Here is a 22,163-nt window from a genome sequence, read left to right on the forward strand (position 1 = left end):
CCTTGAATTCTCTTACTTACAGAAAATGCACTGTCCTGTTTTTCCTTCTATCTCACTTCCACTCTTTCTCAGCATTCTTTGTTAGTTCTTTCCCAGCTAAATGCCAAAGGCCTCAAGGCGCCGTCCTCAGACCGCTTCCTGTCTGCACTCATCCCCGGTGTTCCCCTGCCAGAAACATTAGTTTCTCTGGGGCACAGACGGAGTTGCACACATCCTTCTGACATCATTCATGACATCTAGCACAGGCCTCCATATAGAGCAGACCCCAGTGCATGCTTGGTTGAACCAACAGTGGGATGATTTCACGTGGGAGTGAGAGTTATGAGCTGTATGACTAAAGCAGAGATGGAGGTGCCATCTGGAGACTTTTTGTGGTGGAATGGTTTCTGAGTGGCTTCTGTCCTTTGCCGTTTCCTTAGGAGACCAACAGGAAGACAGTCCATGCGAAATACTGTAGCAGATTTGTCCATGCTCCCTGGAAGGATGGGAGCTTGGTCCATGTCTGCATTACCAAGGAGAAGTGCACGTGGTACACCGAGAGAATCCATGCGGTCCTGGCCCAGATCCGGCGCAGGTTGGTGTGTTTGCAGGAGGGTCCAAGAGGTCTGGTCTCTCTGAATTCAAATCTGCTTGACCTCTTTCTAAAAGCGTAACCAAGAGAAATGGCCAGTGAACATGTTAAGTCAAGTTTGCTGGTGGTTTGCTGGTGGCCTTGTTGTTAATACCAAAGGGTGATGTTTGGATTCAGATTCTTAAAAACAGCAAAGGTATAGTTAACAGTGCTGGTTGTGCATCACTGTAGGTGGCTAAGAAACGCTTCTCCTCAGAGTTGTGGGTGAAGGTATATTGAGACTGTATTCCATCTGTCCTCTTAAATGTTGTATTTCAGGGTGACTGTTACAATGTGAAACATTTGATTATAGTGGGAAAATTTATATGGATACTAGAGGCCTGGTGCATGAATTTGTGCACCAGTGGGATCCCTCAGCCTGGCTGGCAATCGGGCCAATCGGGCTGTCTCACCCAGTCTCAATCAGGGCTGGCTAGGGGGAGGAACCGGGGGAGGTTGGCCGGCTGTGGGAGGTTGGCTATAGGAGCACACTGACCCCTGGTGGTCAGTGCATGTCATAGCGACCAGTCAACCGGTCATTTGGTCGACCAGTACTAACGGTTGCTTAGGCTTTTGTATACACTGAGTGGCCAGATTATTATGATCTCTGAACGCATAATAATCTGGCCACTCAGTGTATATCCTATCCTACATAATAAAAGGCTAATATGCAAATTGTCCCTTCGACCAGGAGTTTGACCAGCAGGCAGGCCAGCCAACCGCCCATGTCCCCTCCCCCTGGCCAGGCTGGCTGGACCCCATCCATGCACAAATTCATGCACCAGGCCTCTAATACACACACACACACACACACTGAGTGGCCAGATTATTATGCCACTCAGTGTATACAGATATGCCTTTTAGAAATCAGCTAGAAATACCATCATGTGATTCCTCTCTACCCTGCTGTTAATATCTGCTGTGGCCTCAACCTCAGACCCCTGGGGATGATCCACCTCATGCTTTTACCTCCTGAGGCAGGGACAGCTTAGACCCTGAGGACCAGATCCATTCAGGTGCATGGACTCCAGGGTCAGAGAGAGCTGGACTCTAATCCCCGCTCTGCACTTGCTGTGTGACCCTGGGCAAGTTCGTTGATGTTTTTGGGCATCGGTTTCCTCATTTATAAAGTGGGAATAGTAATGCCATTTAGAAATGTGTTCTATGGTTTAGATTAGATACTAAATGTAACGAGTATAGGCGAGTACCTGCCTGCAGTAGCCGCTTGGAAATGAGAGTTCCCTCCTTTCTTCTGTGTTTTCTGCTGTAAAAGTATAGGCTGCAGACACCTGTCTCCATATTAAGTCTTCGGAGCCCCAACTTCTCAAAACCCAGTTGGTGACGGGTTATTGGTGAAGGGTTACTCAGAAAAACTAATCCTTGTGTCTGGAGTGGTCTCTGCCTATAGTTTCAAGGTTGACTTTTGGGGAGAGTTGTTTGGATTTCAGGTCTGGGCAAAAGGATGCTGCTTAGAAGACATTCCGCCTGGCAGCTGCCAGGTCTTTTGTCCCTCTTGTCACACCAGGTTTGTTGGAAAGTCTTCTCTCTTCTGTTTCCCGTGGAGAATTGGTACCATCTCTCCCTTAAATGCTTGTGGAAGTCACCACTGAAGCCATCTGGGCTGGAGTTGTTCTTTGTGGGAAGGTTTTTAATTAGGTATTCAATTTCTGTAAATGCACATAGAGCTGATATTGGTAACTTGTCATCTTTATTTTCTAAGCAGTCTGGCTAGAGGTATCCATTTTATTCATCTTTTCTTTTGGTTTTGTTGTGTGTTTTTTTCCTCTGTAGGGTTTTCTCCTTTCTATGCCATTAATTGTTACTCTCACTCTTTTTATTTATTTCTTTTCCCTTACTTTGGGTTTAAGTATCTTAGGATGGATATCACTGATTTGAGACCTTTCTTTCTAGTATAAACATTTATTTTTCTTTGTTTATTTTGTTTTGCTTTTATTTTATTATTTTTTTATTTTTGATTTCAGAGAGGAAGGGAGAGGGAGAAAGAGAGAAAAACATCAATGATGAGAGAGAATCATTGATCGGCTGCCTCCTACATGCCCCCTACTAGGGATTGAGCCTGCAACGTGGGCATGTGCCCTTGACCAGAATCAAATCCGGGACCCTTCAGTACACAGGCCGACACTCTATCCACTGAGCCAAACTGGCTAAGGCATAAACATTTATTTTATAAAGTTTCCTCTGAGTAGCTCTTTAGCTGTCTCTCACAAATTCTATTATGTTGTATTTCATCTCATTCAATACTCTACGGGGTCTGTCCTACTAGTTCTAGTTGCCTAGGCCTTGCTGAACTCTGAACTCAGGTGTTTCTCCCTTCGCTGCTCCCTCGCCCAGGCTTTGCCTGCAGCTGTGAATGTTAGTTTGCGTCCTGTGATGGGAGCCCAGCCCGTCCCGAAGCAGCCCCGCACACACAGCGGCCTGGCCCTGGCGCTTGGTCACTGCAGGGGCCTGGGGCGCCTGGCATTGCGCATGAGGTCCATCGAGGCTTCAGGAATGCGCTGGTGTTACCAGCGGACTGTGGTCAGCAGGGTTAGAAGGAAAATGGTCTGAAGTCATAGCTGAGGGCTTCAAGCTCTCAGACGACTGCAAATAATTTACTTTTGACTTTGGAACCCAGTATTGGATTTATTTTCTGTCGCGTTAATTTTCCTGGTTCTGTTTTACTTGGAATGACGATGGTTCGGGGAGGGGGAGTCAATGAGGGAGCCAGCCCCAATGTAGGATTGTCCACAGAAAGCCTTCAACGTGAGTAATCCATCCGCAGGAGACTGTATGTAACAACGCAGCCCGCTCCGCCTCTGTCTCATGAAGTTCTCAGGAAGGTGCTCTCGCTCCACAGGCCCTAACCGTTCACGTTCCAATTATTTCCCGCCTAGGATTGAGTGGCTCCAGGCTGGGAGTCGAATCCTCTTTGGGAAAGTGTATAAGGACTGCGTCTACATCCTCATTGATACGTCTCACTCGATGAAGGGCAAACTGGACTTGGTGAAGGACAAGATCATCCGGTTTATGCAGGTTAGATGAGCTACCAGCCCATGCACTGGGGCCTGTGTATCGTGAAAACATCTCCGCTGGGCATCACTGCTGTGGGAACGGAGGTGCACCAGCGAGGTCTGGGCTAAAAACCCACAGGAAAGCCAGTCACTTCAGGAAAAGGCTCCTTTCCCCGGGAGAACCCCCGTTCTCATTGGAAGCAGACCTTCCTTTGGCGGGTCCTTTCTGTAACACGTGGCTACCAAGGGAGCTTCTGTGTCCACTGCTCCAGGTTTCTCTGTCCTGAGGTCTGTGGCGTGCACACACCTCCATGGTTTCGTCTGTGGGTCGCACTGGAATTTTAATTCCCAGGGGGTAAGGGGGCTGCATGCGCGCAGACGCAGCCTGGCGGTCAGGAGCTTCCTGTGCTCACTCCGCCTGGCTGCCTCTGGCTTGTAGGCCTGAAGCAGACGCCGTGTGTCCTAACCCCAAGTTCCCACACCTGGAAATGGGCACACAGCACCGTCACGGGCCAGCCGCAGTGAGGTATTAATCACAGAAAATACCAGGGGGGCGTGGACAACTACAAAGTGCAGCTTTTCATTGGGAAAACCTGCCGGAGAAATAGGGGCTGATGGGAGGCAAGGGCGCAGATGTGTTACGGGGTCATAGCCCGGCCAGAAAGATGGCCAACGTGGAACTCTGCTCGGATTTCTTTTCTGAAGCATATTGCAGTTAGTGGGAGTCCTTGGTGTATCGTTAATATCAGTCTTAGAGACAACATTTAATGTCACACTACATATAAACATATATATATGATACATAATATATATTCATGCTTATATACACTTGTAAAGGTTTACTATCTACACTGTGTATAACTTACTTAAAAGCCTCTTGTACTAGAAAAGGTTTTCTCTGTTAAATGTAATTTTTACCTTCTAGAGCTGAAAATAGATATCATGGTGATTAAAACTTATCAAACCATGACCTGTCCTAATATTTTCTTACGTTTGAGTGGTTTGATGGTTAAATAATAATTGTCTCTTACAGGAACAGCTGAAATTTAAAAGGAAATTCAATTTTGTGCAGTTTGATGCCCAAGCAGTTGCTTGGCGGGAAAAACTTGTTGAAATCAATGAAGATACTTTGCAAGGGGCTGAGTCCTGGGTTAGAGACATGAAGGTGAGAAGGGGGCTGGGCTGGGAGCGCTGGATCGCTGCTGAGCTGATCCTGGGGGATCCCGGAGGAAGTGCTTTGGGCTCCAAGGATGGCAGTGGCTCCACACACAAGCTCATCTGGTTTCCTCAGGTCACATGACCCAGTCTCGTGGTCCGTGTCTCCGAGGTGTGGCCCTCCCAGCAGCTCGGAGCCCAGCCCCAGCCTGTTCCTCCGCAGGTGTCAGGGCTTGTCGCTCCCCGTTTCCTTCCTCCGCTGTCCTGGTTTCCACCGGGGCCCACGGTGGCCGGTGCCCTCCCCCCTCCCACCACGGGCAGACTGAGGCTTTGGTTCTGTAGGGAGGCAGACGGGAGGGGCTCTGGAGCGTCAGGTCGCTGCGCCTCTCCCTGTCCTGCACCATGAAGGAGGCATTCTCGGGACTCTCCCAGGCTCTTCCGTGTGCACCGGGGTTTGTGGTGAAAAAGCCAAGAGCGCAGATTGCCCTGTAGCTGTGGCATCCAGGCCGAGTACACCTGGGCAGCTCTACCCATTCGCAGGCGTCCCAGAAAACCTCTTCCTGCCAGCGCCTGGCTGCATCCTGGCCCGGAAACCGGTGTGCCCGCCTGACGGCAGGTGCCCTCTCACCCGTATTTTGGCCGGTGGCCGCCCTGTGCCCTCTGGTGGGTGTGACAGCCGCCCGTGCCGGCCACTTGTCTGGCTTTTTTCACGGCAAGTTTTGGAGTGGCAGCCGTGCCAGTGCTCTGCATCCCTGGGCAGAAACCGCAGGAGTTTTTAAAACGTACAGTTTCTTCATTGTACCTCCAGATCGCTAATGATGGCTCACTCGTGTTTGTGAATACTGGTGTCCTGAATGAGTCCTGGTTTGAAACAAACATATCCCCGCCGGGAGTGCTCAGGCTGCAGGTCTAAGCCACGCTGACAGCAGAATGAGCCGTGGCTGCGTTAGCGCCTCACACAGACACACAGACACATGACCAGATAGAACTGCACTCAGCTCTGCCGTCAGGACAGGGAGTCCCGGCCCTGGCTTCCCGCGGCCCTGGGACCACAGGGAGAGGCCTGACAGCACACCCAGGGGCTGGCTTCTTGGAATGCCTGGGCTTAAATTATTATCTCAATATCATTTTCACGTATCTTTTATTTCACAAGTACTTTCCTTTCTTTCTGGAAGTAGAACATAACATTTGTTTGAGATCCTTCTTGAGATTCAAGTGCATGCTGGCTATCTCTCTCCCTTTTCTGTAGGTCGGGAGTTCCACAAACACTCTGCATGCCTTGCAAATTGCTTTTGCTGATAAAGAAACACAAGCAATCTACCTTTTGACAGACGGGAGACCTGACCAGGTACTTATCAGAGCTGGGGTCAAAGAGGGACTCACCAATGCCCTGAAACTCGACGCCGAGAAGGGATTGGGGGCCTTTAAAACTGCCATCTAAATGCTGTCGGAAGGTGTCTCCTTGGCTGAGGGTCCCAGAACTGAGGTGAGAAGATACTGGAGCAATTCCTTTGTCTAAGGAAGCACTGAGGACATTTATGTGGCCTTGAGTGCTGTCTAGTTCATGGCCACACACCCACAGGCCTGGAGACCAAGCCATGTAAGGAGCTCTCCGCCCTCATTGAACTCTGGTTTACATTTCATTATAAACAAAGAGGGAGCAGGTTCTTTTTCTTTTTTCTTTTGGGGACTCTGAATCTAAACATGTCACTGCACAGCGCCCTTGGTTTTATCCCTAATGTTAACTCGGTGATCGCTTAAATGAAAGCCTGCCTTTCTAGTGGAATGTTCTTTGTTTTGTTTAGCCTGACTGGAAATATTTGAAAGTTTTAGCGGAGTCTGGTCATCTTCTTTGAGCTTTGTGAATGAGAGACTAATGCTCTGGGCATTAAGTAAATACACAGATTGGCAGGCCAGTGCCCTGTACATGAACCACTAGAGTGAACTGGCACCCACTTGTCTCCTTCACTGTGAGCTGTGTGCGTGTGAAGACAGCTAGGCAAACAGTGTACCATACCCTGTGTCCAGTGGCCCAGGATGAAATAGAGCAGCTGGGCTCGCTGCGGCGTCGGACTTACTGAGGCAGAGGCAGTGTATGTAAAGTTGTACTTGACATGGTTTTCCCATCCGCGTCACTGCGCTTTCTCTCAGAAGCAGGGTGTTGTGCCCTGTTATGGTCTACGTGTGGCGCCAGGTGTGAGGCTGCAAAGGTGACTAGATCGCTGCTTAGGGAAGCTGGCGCGGTAAGGGACACGCAGCACGCGTCCAGTTAACCCGACACGACGGGCGTGCTTGCACTCTGTGATGTCTCAGTGAAGAGAAGCCAGGCAAGTTTCCACCGAGGAGGGGCATTCCGCTGCGTCTGGAAAGAGGAGAAGGAATTTTGTAAACAGAGGAGGTGACTGGTATCCTGGGTAGAAGGAACAGAGGGGCTGTTCGAGAAACAATGTGAGAACAAGGCAATGAGAGGAGTGTCAGGCAGAGCCTCAAAAGTTAGGTCGGGGAGACTGTGACGGTCCTTCAAGGCCACATGGAAAGGGTGGGTTTCACCACAGGCTGGGAGGGGTGCTCAGAGGAGCATATGGTTCTGTCCACCCGTGTGTTAGAATAGAAATATGTCTGTCAGTGCCAGGGAAAGACGAGACCTTGATCGACCGGTCAGGGCCCACCTGGGGTAGAGCATCAGAAAGGGGACAAGGGCACTCTCTTCTGAGATGAGATCATGGAAGTGGCCTCAAAGGACTCGGTGACCAATTTGGGAGGGGGTTGTGGGGCCGGCCGAGTGAGGGGAAGTGGGAGCAAGGGAGAAGAGGTCAAGCTGACTGATTTCTGGTTATAATGATTATGTTGTTAACTGACTTAATTTAATGAAGGTTTGGAGGTTGCTGGTGGAGGAAGCCGAGTTTGAGCACGTGTAGTTCCTGGACGCCCAGAAGCCCCTAGAAACAGGGGCTGGAGGGTCTGATTTGAAAGTCATCTGGACAAGAGGTCCTTTTCTTCTTAGCAAACTCCCACTGATTTTACTGCAATTTAGAAAATATAGACAAGCACAAGCATAAGAAAGAACAAAAGTTAAATCATTCATAAGTCAATCTTGCTTTTAAAAAATCTCATATGTGCAAATTTTTCAAGTCATGTGAAATTCTTAAGAAACATCATTCTCAATGACTGCATCATATTCCATTGTAGATTTAATAAAAATTCCACCTTCAAAATTACTTTGTTTATTTAATTTTTGAATAGTAATACACTGATATGGTGTAAATTACAAAGGTACAAAAGAACATACAGAGAAAATTCTCCTTCTACTTCCTGTTTACCAGCTAAGAGGCAATGGGTGTGACCAGTGTCTCCTCTCTTCTTTCAGAGATAGTTTGTTTGCAAGCAGATATGTACTTATCCATACATTTTCTTTAAACATATACAAGTGGTAGCATGTTACACCACAGCTCTGAGGACCTTTATTAATAAAACAATATAAAGAGTTTCCTCATTGTCTTATAGCTGCCTACTCTTCTATCACGTGGCTACTTAGCCATGTCCCCTGAAGATGGACATTTGGGTTGTTTTCGATCTTTCTGTTATGAACAACGTTGCAAAAGTAGCTGTGCCTATGTATTGTGCACATGTATGAGTATGTGTGTAGGGTAAATTCTGAGAGGTGGACTCAGGCAAAAGGTATATATTTTGATAAATACTGCCAAATAGCACCCCCTCCCCAAGAAGATATACCAGATAACACCCCTGCCAGCAGGATATTGAGAAGGCACAGTCTTTCCAAATCTACTTCACAAGATGGTGTGAGGGTTAACTGGGACACTGTGCCCCGGCAGAGTGCCCAGCACACAGAAGGACACTTAATGGCTCTTCGTTTTCTCTCGTGGGAGACACACTGACCATGGCTTGTCTGGAGCTGGAAATTGCTCTGTTGGTGGAGATCTTTGGAAGCCACAAGAATATCCAGTGTCCCCACTCTGTGGCATCCCTATTGTCAGGAAGTTCTACTCGTGGCCTCTGACCGCAGTACTTTAGGGGGGTCTCATGCATTGCCCAACACCTTAAAATCATGGATTCTAAGTTTAGGCGTACCTAAAGCTGAGGGACTCAGTTAGCTAAGGTTTCCTCCCAGATTCTTTCCCACCCACAGAGGGAGAGGGCCATGACCTTGGTCTCTGTGCGCTCACTAGTGCTTGTTTCCTCACTGAACTGAATTGATACCTTGCTAAGAAGCCACTCACTGCCTGCTAGTAGGTAATTACTAGTTGAGGTTTCACTATCTTTTGAGCAAATGCTAAGGGATTTTACATCTTATTTTTTTCTTTCTCTTTTTCTTTTTTTCCATCCCCTCTTTGCCTCTCTCTCTCTCTCAAAACTTATCATTTCAGCCACCTGAAATGGTTATAGACCAAGTAAAAGTTTTTCAGAAAATTCCTATTTATACCATTTCCTTCAATTACAATGATAAGATGGCGAATGACTTTTTGAAAGAACTTGCTTCTTTAACTGGAGGAGAGTTCCATTCTTACAAAGTGGGCTGCAAGGATCCCTTTCCTCCAGAGGCTGTTCAGGTAAGAGCTTGAGGAGCTGAGAAGAATGTTCACTTAACTGAACATTACAGTCTGGAGGCCCAGGGACTACACCTTACCTGGGAAAACAGCAACCATAAGCCAGTGAAGTCGCACAAATGGATCCCTTGATGGTGAGTACACCAGTGTCTCTCTAGGACCAGCTGGGCTAGGGCACAGGTGAACATGCAGATTCCTGGGTCCCCCTGCGGAGCCACTAAGTCAGGCTCTAGACACAGAACCCCAAGGCCTTGCTATATTTGGTTTTCTTCTAAGCTTTTAATTGTGGAAAGTTTCAAACTTAACAAAAGTGGAAGAGTACCCATCCCCCCATGTACCCATCAGTCAAATTAAATAATTATCAACATTTTGCTAAACTTCAGGAATCTGTATTTTTAACAAGCAACCCAAGGGATTTATATGTGAAATATGTTAGACACTGCTGTTTATGAACATATGTGGGATACTTTCAAAAAATTCAGATACTAGGTTAGTTGTCGTCTGATTTCTTTTATTATATAACCACGTGACCATCTGATGAAGCAATTCACTCTAATGGGCTAATGGGAGAAAGTAAATAAAATTATATTTTTAAATTTTTCAGTCTTGACCTGAGGATATATATTTCAAGAATGACCTTTTAGAGAATGTGTTTTTCATCTCATTGTCTGTCCTGAGGAGTGAGCCAGAATACTGATTAGTACTTGCGTGTGATGAAACTACTGGGTTCTGGGGAATGAATCATCCAAGAGGATTGTAGGGAACAGAACTCAGAGTCCACACAGAGATGGAAACAGTGACTATTCCCATAAACTAGACTGGAAAACCTTATAACTCTATGGGCAATGGGTGGAATATAGAAAAGGGTCTTGCCTCAGTATTGGGAGCAACCAAACACTGATTCAGCTCTGCCTAGAAAATCTTAAATGCAAGGACCAAAAGGATCAAACTGTTTCCAAAGATCTTTACTGAATCCCTGAACAAACCTCAAGAATAAGTATAGGAAAGAAAAGGTATCCACCACTCAACAATGTAAAATTGAAAATTTCTGATATCCAATCAAGTAGTACAGGTATGCAAGAAGCAGGAAAATATAGGTTTATAATGAGAAAATGTAAGTAGAAGAATAAAAACACACCCATACTGGCTCAGATGTTAGTGCATTAAAACAGTTAATGTTATTGTATTAGATACCTTTGCAAAGTTAGGGAGAAATATGGATGATACAAGTAAGGTACAAATTGAACTTGTAAAGATGAAAACTACGGTGTATGAGATGAAAAATACATGGAATGGGATAAATAGATCATATATTGCAGAACAAAAGATTGAAACTATCCAAATGTAATAGAGAGAAGAAAAAGAATAAAAACAACAACAAAAAAAAAACAAAAACAAAATAAAGAGGTATCAGTGAGCTGAGGAAAAGTTCAAATAGTCTACTAGATGTGTAATTGAAGAAATAGTGGCCATAAATTTTCCAACTTGAATTAAAACTATAAACCCACAGATCCAAGAAACATACTGAATCCCAAACACAAGGAATATAAAGAAAACCACACCAAGTCACATCAGAATCAAACTTCTCAGAAACAATGGCAAAGAGAAAACAGTAGGGAGCAAGAAGACATGCACAGAGGAGTGATGTACATAAAGATGACAATAGGCTCCCCATCACAAATGATGCAAGTGGAAAACAGTGGAGTAACATTTTTTTAAAGTACTGAAAGGAAAACCTGTCATTGTATAATCTATATGTTGTGAATAATCTATGTTCTTTCAAAAAGGCAGGTGAAATAAAACTCTTAAAAACATACAAAAAACACCCTGGTCATCGTGGCTCAGTTGGAGCATTGTCCTGTACACCAAAAAGATTTCAGGTTAGATTCCCAGTCAGGGCACATACCCAAGTTACAGGTTCCATGGGTGGGAGGCAACCAATCAATGTGATGTTTCTCTCTCACATCCTTTACATGGAGGTGTTTCTCTCTTTCTCTCCCTCTCTCTCTCCCTCCTTCTCTCCCTTCCTTCCTCCCTCTAAAACCAAACTTGCTGAATAGGTTCAATAGTAGAATGGAGATGACAGAATTATATCAGTGAACTTGAGGTCAAACAATAGAATTCTGCCAATCTGAACAACAGAGATAAAATAGGCTAAACAAAGAAAAGAACCACAGGGACCAGTGGGATAATAATAAAAGATCCAATATAGTATCATAAGAATTCCCCAAGGAGAGGAGTAAGTGAAAGACTATGTGAAGAAATAGTGGCTGAAAACTTCCAAAATTTGATGAAAAATACAAATACACAGGTTTGAGAAGCTAAGTAAACTCCAAACAGGATAATCCCAAAGAAACTAATGTCAAGGCACATCATAGTTAAACATTTAAAAATCAAAGACCAAGGAAAAAAATCTTGAAAATAGCCTGGAAGAAATAACAACAAATTGACAGTAGATTTGATGGAAGATTTCTCATCTGTAACCAAGAAGGCCAGGAAAAAAAGTGGCACAGTATTTCTTATGTGTGACAAGTAAAGAGCCACAACCACAGATTTTGTAGCTGATAAACCTATCCTTCAGAAATGCAAAGGAAATGAAAATATTCTCAGACAAATAAAATTTAAAAGAATTTGTTTCTAGAAGACCTGCTCTTATATTGGCTATAATAAGTTCTTCAAGCAAAAGGAAATCATGAAAGAAGAAATCTTGGAACATCAGGAAGGGAGGAAAAAAGAGCAAAAGTATCCTATCTTATAAAAGAGAATTATGCAAATTGACCATTACTCCAACATACAAGATGGCCACCCCCATGTGGTCAAAGATGGCTGTCCCCATGTAGACACAAGATGGCCGCCACAAGATGGCTGTCAGGGAAGGGCAGTTGTGGGTGATCAGGCCAGCAGGGGAGGGCAGTTGGGAGGGACCAGGCCTGCAAGGGAGGGCAGTTGGGAGCGACCAGGCCTGCAGGGGAGGACAGTTGGGGTGGGGGAGACCCAGGCCTGCAGGGGAGGGCAGTTGGGGGCAACCAGGCCTGCAGGGAAGGGACGTTAGGGGCAACCAGGCTGACAAGGGAGGGCAGTTAGGGGCAATAGGGCCAGCAGGGGAGCAGTTAGGCATCATTCAGGCTGGCAGCAGAAGCGGTTAGTGGCAAGCGGTTAGTGGCAATCAGGCAGGAAGGCAGGCAGGCGAGTGGTTGGGAGCCAGCAGTCCTGGGTTGTGAGAGAGATGTCTGACTGCAACAGACATCCCTCAAGAGGTCCCAGGTTGGAGAGGGTGCAGGCTGGGCTGAGGGACACCCCCCCCCCTGTGCACGAATTTCATGCACCGGGCCTCTAGTGAGTAGATATAATAGACTATCCTTTCCTCATACAATTTATTAATCATATTTGATAATTAAAATAAAAATATAGCACTGTTGGTTACTCAATACAATAATATTTAAAAGGGAGGAAGGTGAAGGGACATAAATAGAATTGCAGTTTCTCTCAAAATAGAAAAAATTGATGCTAGTACACTTTTATAAATAACATACGTATGTTGTGATATGCAGAGCAACCATTACCAAAACCGTACAAAAAGATACACTCAAAAGCACAACAAATGAACCAGGATGTAATTATATTTAAAAGTTAAAATAACCTGGAGAAAGGCAAGAAAAGAGAAGCAGAGGAACAAGACCAATGAAAACATACAGAAAACAATAAAATAATAGAAGTGCTAACATCAATAATAACTTTAAATGTAAATGTTCTAATTACATAAAAAATATATATTGTTAGTGTGCATAGAAGAACGTGACTCAGTTTTATGCTGCTTACAATAAACTCACTTCATGTACAATGACAGAGGTGGGTTCAAATAAAAGGATATAAAAGACATACCATATAAATATTAAAAAGCTGTGCTGGCTATGTTAATAACTAGTAAAGTAGACTTCAGAGCAAAGAATATTTATATAATAATAAGAAAATCAATCCACCAGGAAAATATAAAGGTTCTAAGTATGTGTGCACAAACCAATACAGCCTTAAAAGACACGAAGCAAAAACTGTAGAATAAAAAAAACAAGTGGATCAATACAAAATTAGTTGGGGACCTCAACATTTCCCTCTCAGCAACTGATAAAACTACTAGACATAAAGTCAGCAAGAACAGAGAAGGTCTGAACAATATAATCAACCATCAGGATCTAATTGATGTAGATATAACACTCTCCACCACAACAGTAGAATATACATTTTTCCAGTGCTTATAAAATATTCATCAAGATAGGCCATAAAATAGGTGATAAATCTCAACTAATCTAAAATCAACTAATTGAAATCACACAGAGTTTGCCTTCTGACTGCTGTGAAATCAAACTAGAAATTAATAAAAGAAAGACAGCAGGAATATGTCTGACACATGGAATTTAAACAGCACAGTCCTAAATAATCCAGAAGTCAAAGAAGAAGTCTCAAAGGAAATAAAAAGTACTTAAAACTGAATGAAAACAAAAACACTACATATCAAACTATGTGGGATGAAGCTAAAACAGTGTTGGGAGTAAAATTTATAGTACTAAATGCTTATGTTGGAAACAAGGAAAGGTATTTAATCAACTATCTTAGTTCTTGCCCCAAGAAACTAGAACAAGAAGCAAAATAAATACAAAGCAAAGGAAACAATTAAGAGCATAAATCAATGAAATTGAAAATAGAAAAAACACATAGGAAGCCAATGAGACAAAAAGCTCTTTTGGGGCAGGGGGAGTGAGGGGGGCTCAAGAATTGATAAAACCTCTTAGAAGTCTGACGAAGGCAAAAATAGCATTCACAAAGGAAAAACAACCTTAATTTTCTATCAGAAATTAAATAGAGGAGTATCTAAAATTAGATCTTGTAGTCATTAAAAAGATAAGAAAGGAATACAGTGGACAACTTACACTCATAAATTTATAACTTAGAAAAAAATGGATAATTTGCACAAAAACTACAAGTACCAAAACTTGGCCAAGATAAAATAGACATTGTGAATAAATTGAATTAATAATTTTACAACTTCTGAAAAAGAAATACCCAGGCCCAGATTGCTCCATGGAGAATTTTACTAAATATTCAAAGAATAGCTAAACCAATTTATTTAAACAAATAGAAGAGGGGGGATCATTTTCTAATTCATTTTATGAAGTCTGTAGTACCTCAAAAACCAAAACACCAAAACCAAATGGACAGTATAAAAAATCTACATTATCATGAACAAAAATGCAAAAATTCTCAATAAAACATTAGTACTCTGAATCCAGCAATGTATTAAAGAGTTATTCATTATGGTCAGAGGGGATTTATTCTAGGTATACAAGTATGGTTCAACATTAGAAAATCAATGTAAGCAGTAAAATCCAAATCATTCAGTGTAATCCAGCATATCAACAAGTAAAGAAGAGAAATCATATGGTCATATTAATTGTGCATAAAAGGCCTTGACCAAAGCCAACATCTGCTCATGATAAAAAAACAAACAAACAAAAAAACCCCAAAACTCTCAGCAAAATAGGAATAAAAGGGTATTTTACAACTTACATCATTATAACACCTACAGCTAAAATCATACTTAATAGTGAAAGTTTGATTAATTTCCTAAGATCAAGAAAGAGACAAGGACATCCATTCTAACCACTCTTATTCCACATACTACCAGAAGCTTTACCCATGGCAACAAGACATGGAAGGAAATAAAAGGCATAAAAGTTGGAAAGGAAGAAATAGAACTGTCCTTTTTTTTTTGTAGGCAACGTATTGTCTACATAGGAACCCCAAGAAATCTACAAAAACACTTCTAGAACTATTGCTCAGCAATATCACTGGTTACATTCAAAGAGTGTCAAGCTTATTCTAAAATTTGTATGTTAAGACACAGGCCTTAGAAGAGCTAAAACGATCTTGAAAAAGTTTAAGTGGGGATAGAGCTAACTCTGTAGCTGCATTCATCCAGACAGTATGGCTTTGGTGGAGGAATAGACATATAGGCCAATGGAATAGAATGTAGAACCCAGAAATATACTCATACAATACACCAAACTGATTTTTAACAAAAGTGCAAAAACAATAGAGGAAGAAGAGTCCTTTCAACAAATGGTTGGAGCAACTGGACATTCATAGGCAAAATAATGAACCTCAACCTACATCTTACTCATGCAGATATTAACTCAAAATGGAGCATCAACTTAAAGGTAAAACATAAAACTTTTAGAAAGAAATACAGGGAAAAAACCAGAAGACCCCAGGCTGGGCAAAGAATTTTTAGTCTTCACACCAAAAGCATGATCTATGAAAGAAAACATTAATAAAATAGACCTCATCAAAGTTAAAACCTTTTGTTTTGTGAAAGACCCTGTTAAGAGAATGAAAAGATTTGGAGAAAGTATCTGCAAACAACATACCTGACAGAAGCCTAGAATCTAGAATATATGAAGAGCTCTAAAACTCAGCAGTAAAGTCTAAATCATTCAATCAGAAAATAGGCAAAACACATGCACAGACATTTCTCTGAAGAGGATATACAGATGGCAAATAAGCATATGAAGAGATGTTCAACATCACTGGCCATTAGGGGCATGCAGATTGAACTGCTATGAGATATCACTACCTGCCCAGTACAATTGCTAAAATAAAAAAATCGTGACAAAAGTTAGTGGCAAGGATGAGGAGACACTGAATTGTTAATCAGTTGTATATAATTGCTGGTGGGATGTAAAATGTTGCAGCCACTCTGGGAAAGTTGGAAAGTTTCCTTAAAAACTTATATTTAACTAGCTTTCCCGTTGCAGGAAAATTCCTGCAATGGGATTCCTGCTGCACTCTACCCCGCCTCCGTTCCTCCCTTGCCGCCTGCCTCGCCTTCTCCTCCGGCCCGCGTTTCCCTTCGCCCCCGGCCCCGCCTCCGTTCCTCCCTTGCCGCCCGCCTTGCCTTCTCCTCCGGCCCGCGTTTCCCTTCGCCCCCGGCCCCGCCTCCGCTCCGCCCTTGCCGCCGGCCCCGCCTTCTCCTCCAGCCCGCCTTCGTTTCCCTTCGCCTACGGCCCTGACTTCGCTCCTCCCTTCTCCTCCCCCTGTCCCCCTGGCTTGCTTGCTTCTTCGAAGCTTTACTCACCTTTGCAGCTCTTGGCTTCTTTCAACACTGTCTTGATATGCAAATTAGCCGCCATCTTTGTTGGGGCAATTTGCATACTTGTCCTGATTGGTTGGTGGGCGTGGCTTGGCTGGTGGGCGTGGCTTAGGTGTAGCGAAGGTGCGGTCAATTTGCATATTTGTCTATTATTAGATTAGATTACTGTATGACCCAATACTTGCTCTCTTAGGCATACATTTCATAGAATAAAAACTTATATTCACTGAAAACCTGTACTTGAATGTTGATAGCAACTTATTTGTACTAGACAGAAACACACAAGAACCCATATGTCCTTCAACAGATGAATGGTTAAATCAACTGTGGTATGTCCATATCCTAGAATACTACTCAGTAATGAACGGAATGAATTATTGATTCATGCCACAACTTGGATGAATTTTTGGAGAATTTTGTTGAAGAGAAAAAGCCAGTCTTAGAAAATTATATACTGTGTGTGCCGGGGTGTTTCTCAGCATCTAGAAAGGTTCAGGAATCTGGAGAAGGGCTGCATGTAAATTAATAAAGAGACTAGACATGAAATATAAATTTGGAATACATGGGAGAACCAGAGGAGACCTAGCTTCAGTAACCAAGTTCTCTCTATCTCTGGACCCAGGGCCTTTTATTCCCACATTTTGGCCTATAGCAAAGCAGATATACATATCAAAGGCAAGATTTGGTATACAGTAGGCATTGTCAGGTTGGAGGAACTGCCTTCAGCTGTTCCAGTAGCAGGCAGTAATATATGCAGATTTTCAGGTTTGGGGAAAGCTTTCAGCCATTCCAGCAGGCAACAATATGATTCAGCCCTGCTGAATATAGAAGCCCTTCAACCTTTTAGGACTTCCTGCATTTATTATGACATGCTGGAGTTAGCTTCCAGCAGTATGAATCCATTTGTATAACATTTTTGAAATGACAAAACTTGGTAAATGAAGATCAGTTTAGTGGTTGCTAAGGTTTAGGAATGATGTGAGAGGGAGAGAGGGGGCAGGTGTGGTTACAGAAGAGAAACACGAGGCCTCCTTATCATGATGGAACTATTCTGTTCTTGACTTCAGGGGCAAATATACAAGCCACACAGATGAGAACATGGTATATAGCTAAACACACACATATACACACACAGAGGAGGACAAGTAAAACTGGGGAAATCTGAATATGATTGGTGGATTGTATCAATTCCATATCCTTGTTGTGATATTATATTATTGATTTTCAAGATGGAAGAAAATCAATAATATAATTGGAGGAAACTGGGTGAAGAACATATGGGATCTCTATTATTGACTAGTGTCCTGGTGCATGGATTCGTACACATTGAAAGGAAATTAATTGGAAGGTGGCCAGTGGGGTGGGGCTGGGCGAGACGGGCTGGACACACCCTGGAGCCAACCTCCCTTGGTCCCTTCCTGGCCAGCCACACCTGGGGCACTGCCGTGGCTCAAAGGTCATCTGCAGAGTGAGCGGGGTCCCTCCAGCAAGTGGGGTCCCTCAGCGTGACCTGTGGGGAGATCAGGCCAAAACCAGCTCTCTGACATCCCCCGAGGGGTCCCAGATTGCGAGAGGGCGGTTCTCAGGTGATGCACCCCGGAATTGGGCTCCCTCCTTTGGTTCCAGTGCATCACCTGAGAACCGCCGCTGCCAAATCACCGTAGCTCGGCAGCTCCTGCATTGAGCGTCTTCCCCCTGGTGGTCAATGTGTGCCATAGCTACCAGTCAGACAGTTGGACGGTCGCTTAGCCTTTTATACATATAGACATAAGGCCCGGTGCATGAATTCATGCACGGGTAGGGTCCCTTGGCCTGGCCAGCGATCGGGGCTGATCGGCCGTCTCCCCCAGTCCAGGGGGAGGGACCACAGGAGGTTGGCTGTGGGAGAGCACTGACCACCAAGGGGCAGCTCCTGCATTGAGCATCTGCCCCCTGGTGGTCAGTGCACATCACAGCTACCAGCTGGTCATCTGGTTGTAACGGTCGCTTAGGCTTTTGTATATATAGGTTACACATGCATGTGAACCTACAATTATCTGAAAAGGAAAAGTTTAATTTAAAAAAAAACAAAGACAATTTATTGGTAATGCAAAAATAATGATATATCATATCTAAGATTAAATGATAAATTGCTCAAAAGACAAATTACCAAAACTCTCTCAAGAATAGATAACCTGAACAGCCCTACATCTATTTAATAAATTGAATTTGTAGTTAAAAACCTTTTGTAAAGAAGACTCCAGGACCAGAGGACTTTGCTGCTGATTTGTATAAAATATATAAAGGAGAAAGTAATATGAATTCTACACAAACTCTTTCAGAAAATTGAATGAAGAGAATGCTTCCCAACTCATCCTATGAGGTTAACATTAGCCTGACATCAAAACCTCACAAATACATTATAAAAAATTTATAGGCTAATATTCCTCATGCATATAAACACAAAAATTCTAAACAGAACTTGGCAAGTTGAAGGCAAAATATACAGGGTGTCCCTGAAAATGTATACACACTTTGAATGATTATAAGTCAGTGTTTATTAACATACAGTTCATTTTCAAAATTTAAAAGAATCTACAGAAATGAATAATTATTTTTTATCAATGGCTGTTTTCAAACTGATAACTGTTCAGATCCAGGTACTGCTGGAAATGCAAAGCAATGCAAAGCATCAAGAATCATTTCGTTCAGTATTTGTGTGCCCTCAATTTGTTGACTTGCCGGTTTTGTACCATACACTTTATCTTTCATGTATGTCCATAAAAAAAGTTTAGTGGCACTTTAGGATAAATTTTCTTTGTTCAAAGCTTACTTAGTCTGGCTTTACCCATTATTTCAAACCATTTAAACCTGAAAAGGAGTAAAAATTAAGTGAGTTATCAGCTGTTAAAGTGTGTATACGTTTTTTGGGGGATACTCTATATATAAAAAGTCTAATGTATAATGACCAAGTTAAGTTTATTCCAGAAATGCATGGTTGGTGCAATTAACCATATTAACATACTTTTAAAAACCAACTTTACAATCATCACAATTTTTGCAGAAAAAGCTTTGACAAAATCCAACATGCATTTCTAATAAAAGCTGTCAGTGAAGCATGAATAGAATGGACTTCCTCAGTCTGACAAGTAGTTTCTGTGAAAAACCTGCAGCTAACAACATACTTTAATGGTAAAAGAGTGTGTGCTTTCCCTCAAAAGCAAGAAAATGTCAAGGATGTCTGCTTTTACCATGCCTATTCAACCCAGTGTAATGGAGGTTCTAGTTAGGGCAATAAAACAGGGTGGAGGAGACATACAGATTGGAAAGAATAAAGTGAAACTGTCTTTATTTTCATTCAACATAGTTAAAGTTAATTAGCAAGACTGTAGGATGCAAAGTTAATATAAAAAATGAATTTTGTGCCCGGCTGGTGTGGTTCAGTGGTTGAGCATCGATCTATGAACCAGGAGGTCACAGTTTGATTCCTGGTCAGGGCACATGCCCAGGTTTCGGGCTCGATCCCCAGTAGGGGGCATGCAGGAGGCAGCTGATCAATGATTCCCTCTCATCATTGATGTTTCTGTCTCTCTCTCCCTCTCCTTTCCTCTCTGAAATCAATAAAAATATATTTTTTTAAAAAGAAAAAGTCTTTGTCATCTTATATTAGAAAAAAATTTTAATAGCACTTCAAAAGCATGATCTATATAAGAACAAATTGATAAATTGGATAATGAAAAGACAAATTATAGACTGGGAGAAATTATTTTCAAATTGTATATCTAATAAAGGACTTCCATCTAAAATATATAAATATCTCTAAAAACTCAATGATAAGGAAGCTCAAAAAATGGGCAAAAGAATTTAAACAGATACTTCACCAAAGAAAATATATGTATGGCAAATAAGAATATGTAAAGATGCTTAACATTATTCATCATCAGGGGAAATACAAATTAAAACCATGAGGAGATACCACTGCCCGGCTGTTAGAATAGGTAAAATTAAAGCGATTGACCATACCAAGTGTTTGCACGAATGTGGGAATGTGGGAATGTAAACTATACAACCATTCTGGAAAAGAGTTTGGTAGTTTCTTTAAACTTTAACACCTCTGACCATATGATCCAACCATTCCAACTCCTAGATATTTTCTCAAGAGAAATGACAGCAGATGTTCATACAGAGACTTGTACACACATGTTCATAGCTTTATTTATAATAGCCCAAACCTGGGAACAGCTCAGATGCTCATCAACAGGTGATTAAATGTTGGTATTCAGTATACAATGTAATACTGAGCAATAAAAATGAATGAATTATTGATTCATGTTACAACATGAGGGAAGCTCAAAATAATTGTACAAGTGAAGGAAGCTATATAAAAAAGGGTACATACTCTATGATTCTATTTATATAAAATTCTGGAAAATTAAACTAATGTATAGTGACCGAAAGCACATGAATAGTTGCTTGGAAATGGAGGGAATCTTGAGGTGGGGGAGAGCAGATTTACTAGTACAATGGGCATGAGGAAACTTTTGGGGGTGATGGATATGTTTACTGTCTTGATTACAATGATGGTTTCACAGGTTTGAATGTCAAAACTATTCAAATGGTACACTTTCCATACACTTAGCTTACTGTATGTAAATTATACCTCAATAAAGCTGTTTAAAAATGGAATAATGAAATTTTTTAGATTCTTCTTTTCCTGGTACACTTGGTCTTGTGTTAGACGTGTTTGTAGAGTGAACTCTTATGCGATCTCATAGTGCATTCACTTCTCATTTGGGCAGGATGAAGATCTCACTGTTTTAATTAAGGAAATGGAACAGGGACGCAATGATTTGGAGAAGATGCAAAACCTGTATTCCGAGTCCTTGATCATGGACTGGTGGTACAACGCCGAAAAGGAAGGCGACAAGTGAGCTGCCAAATCGCCTGTCTCCCTGCCCCGGGCCTCGCCGATGCTCTGCGCTCCTTGACACTTCTTCCTTCTGTGATGTCTCTTTGAAAAGAATCTCACAGTATGACCACGTTAGGATTTTTCTAAACAAAGAGAATTTATCACCCAATAATTTAGTAACGATTGGCTTAAGGAGGTCACATGTTCACTTGATAAGTAAGTTCTGAAGCCTCTGCATGGACCTCAGAAGCAGTGCCAGCTTCATCCGCACCCGGTGTGAACAGGCCCAGCCCCAGTGGGGCAGAGCAGGGCACCAGTGTGCAGGGAAGGAGGCCTGACCCAGTGTGAACAGGCCCAGCCCGAGTGGGGCAGAGCAGGGCACCAGTGTGCAGGGAAGGAGGCCTGACACGGTGTGAACACACCCATCCCGAGTGGGGCAGAGCAGGGCACCAGAGTGCAGGGAACCCAAGTCCAACTTCGCTCTGCATGTTGGCAAGTTCTGTCTTCTCTCCACACCTATCCATTGCTGTGAGTCTCGGTTCTTCATCTTTGAAATGGTGGGTGTGGTGGTAGGATTTGGGATAGATGATTTCCTGGGTCTTTTCCCATTCTATATTCTAATGTGTTTCTAATTAGTAGTTTTTAAACACAAAATCAAAACCAACCCCAACATTCAGAAAATGTGTCAAATCTTAACAAAATGATTTAGCATTGTACAGATATTCAAGTACCACAGCTTCATATAAATACTCTATCAGGAGGATTTTTTTATTTAAAAGAGTGATAGCAG

General features: G+C 42.7%; 1 protein-coding gene across 3 annotated transcripts in view; it reads left to right on the forward strand.

Annotated features, from left to right (window-relative positions):
- Positions 1-22,163, forward strand: part of VWA3B (von Willebrand factor A domain containing 3B) — a 147,088-nt gene that overhangs the window by 71,877 nt on the left and 53,048 nt on the right. For all 3 annotated transcript variants that reach the window (XM_054728301.1, XM_028132663.2, XM_028132662.2), the window contains exons 10-15: positions 420-574; positions 3,505-3,643; positions 4,655-4,786; positions 6,026-6,124; positions 9,162-9,344; positions 21,264-21,391. In XM_054728301.1, coding sequence (XP_054584276.1) covers positions 420-574; positions 3,505-3,643; positions 4,655-4,786; positions 6,026-6,124; positions 9,162-9,344; positions 21,264-21,391 — 836 coding nt within the window. The remainder of the gene's footprint in view (positions 1-419; positions 575-3,504; positions 3,644-4,654; positions 4,787-6,025; positions 6,125-9,161; positions 9,345-21,263; positions 21,392-22,163) is intronic.

This window comes from Eptesicus fuscus, chromosome 16 (genome assembly GCF_027574615.1).
Source record: "Eptesicus fuscus isolate TK198812 chromosome 16, DD_ASM_mEF_20220401, whole genome shotgun sequence".
NCBI lineage: Eukaryota > Metazoa > Chordata > Mammalia > Chiroptera > Vespertilionidae > Eptesicus > Eptesicus fuscus.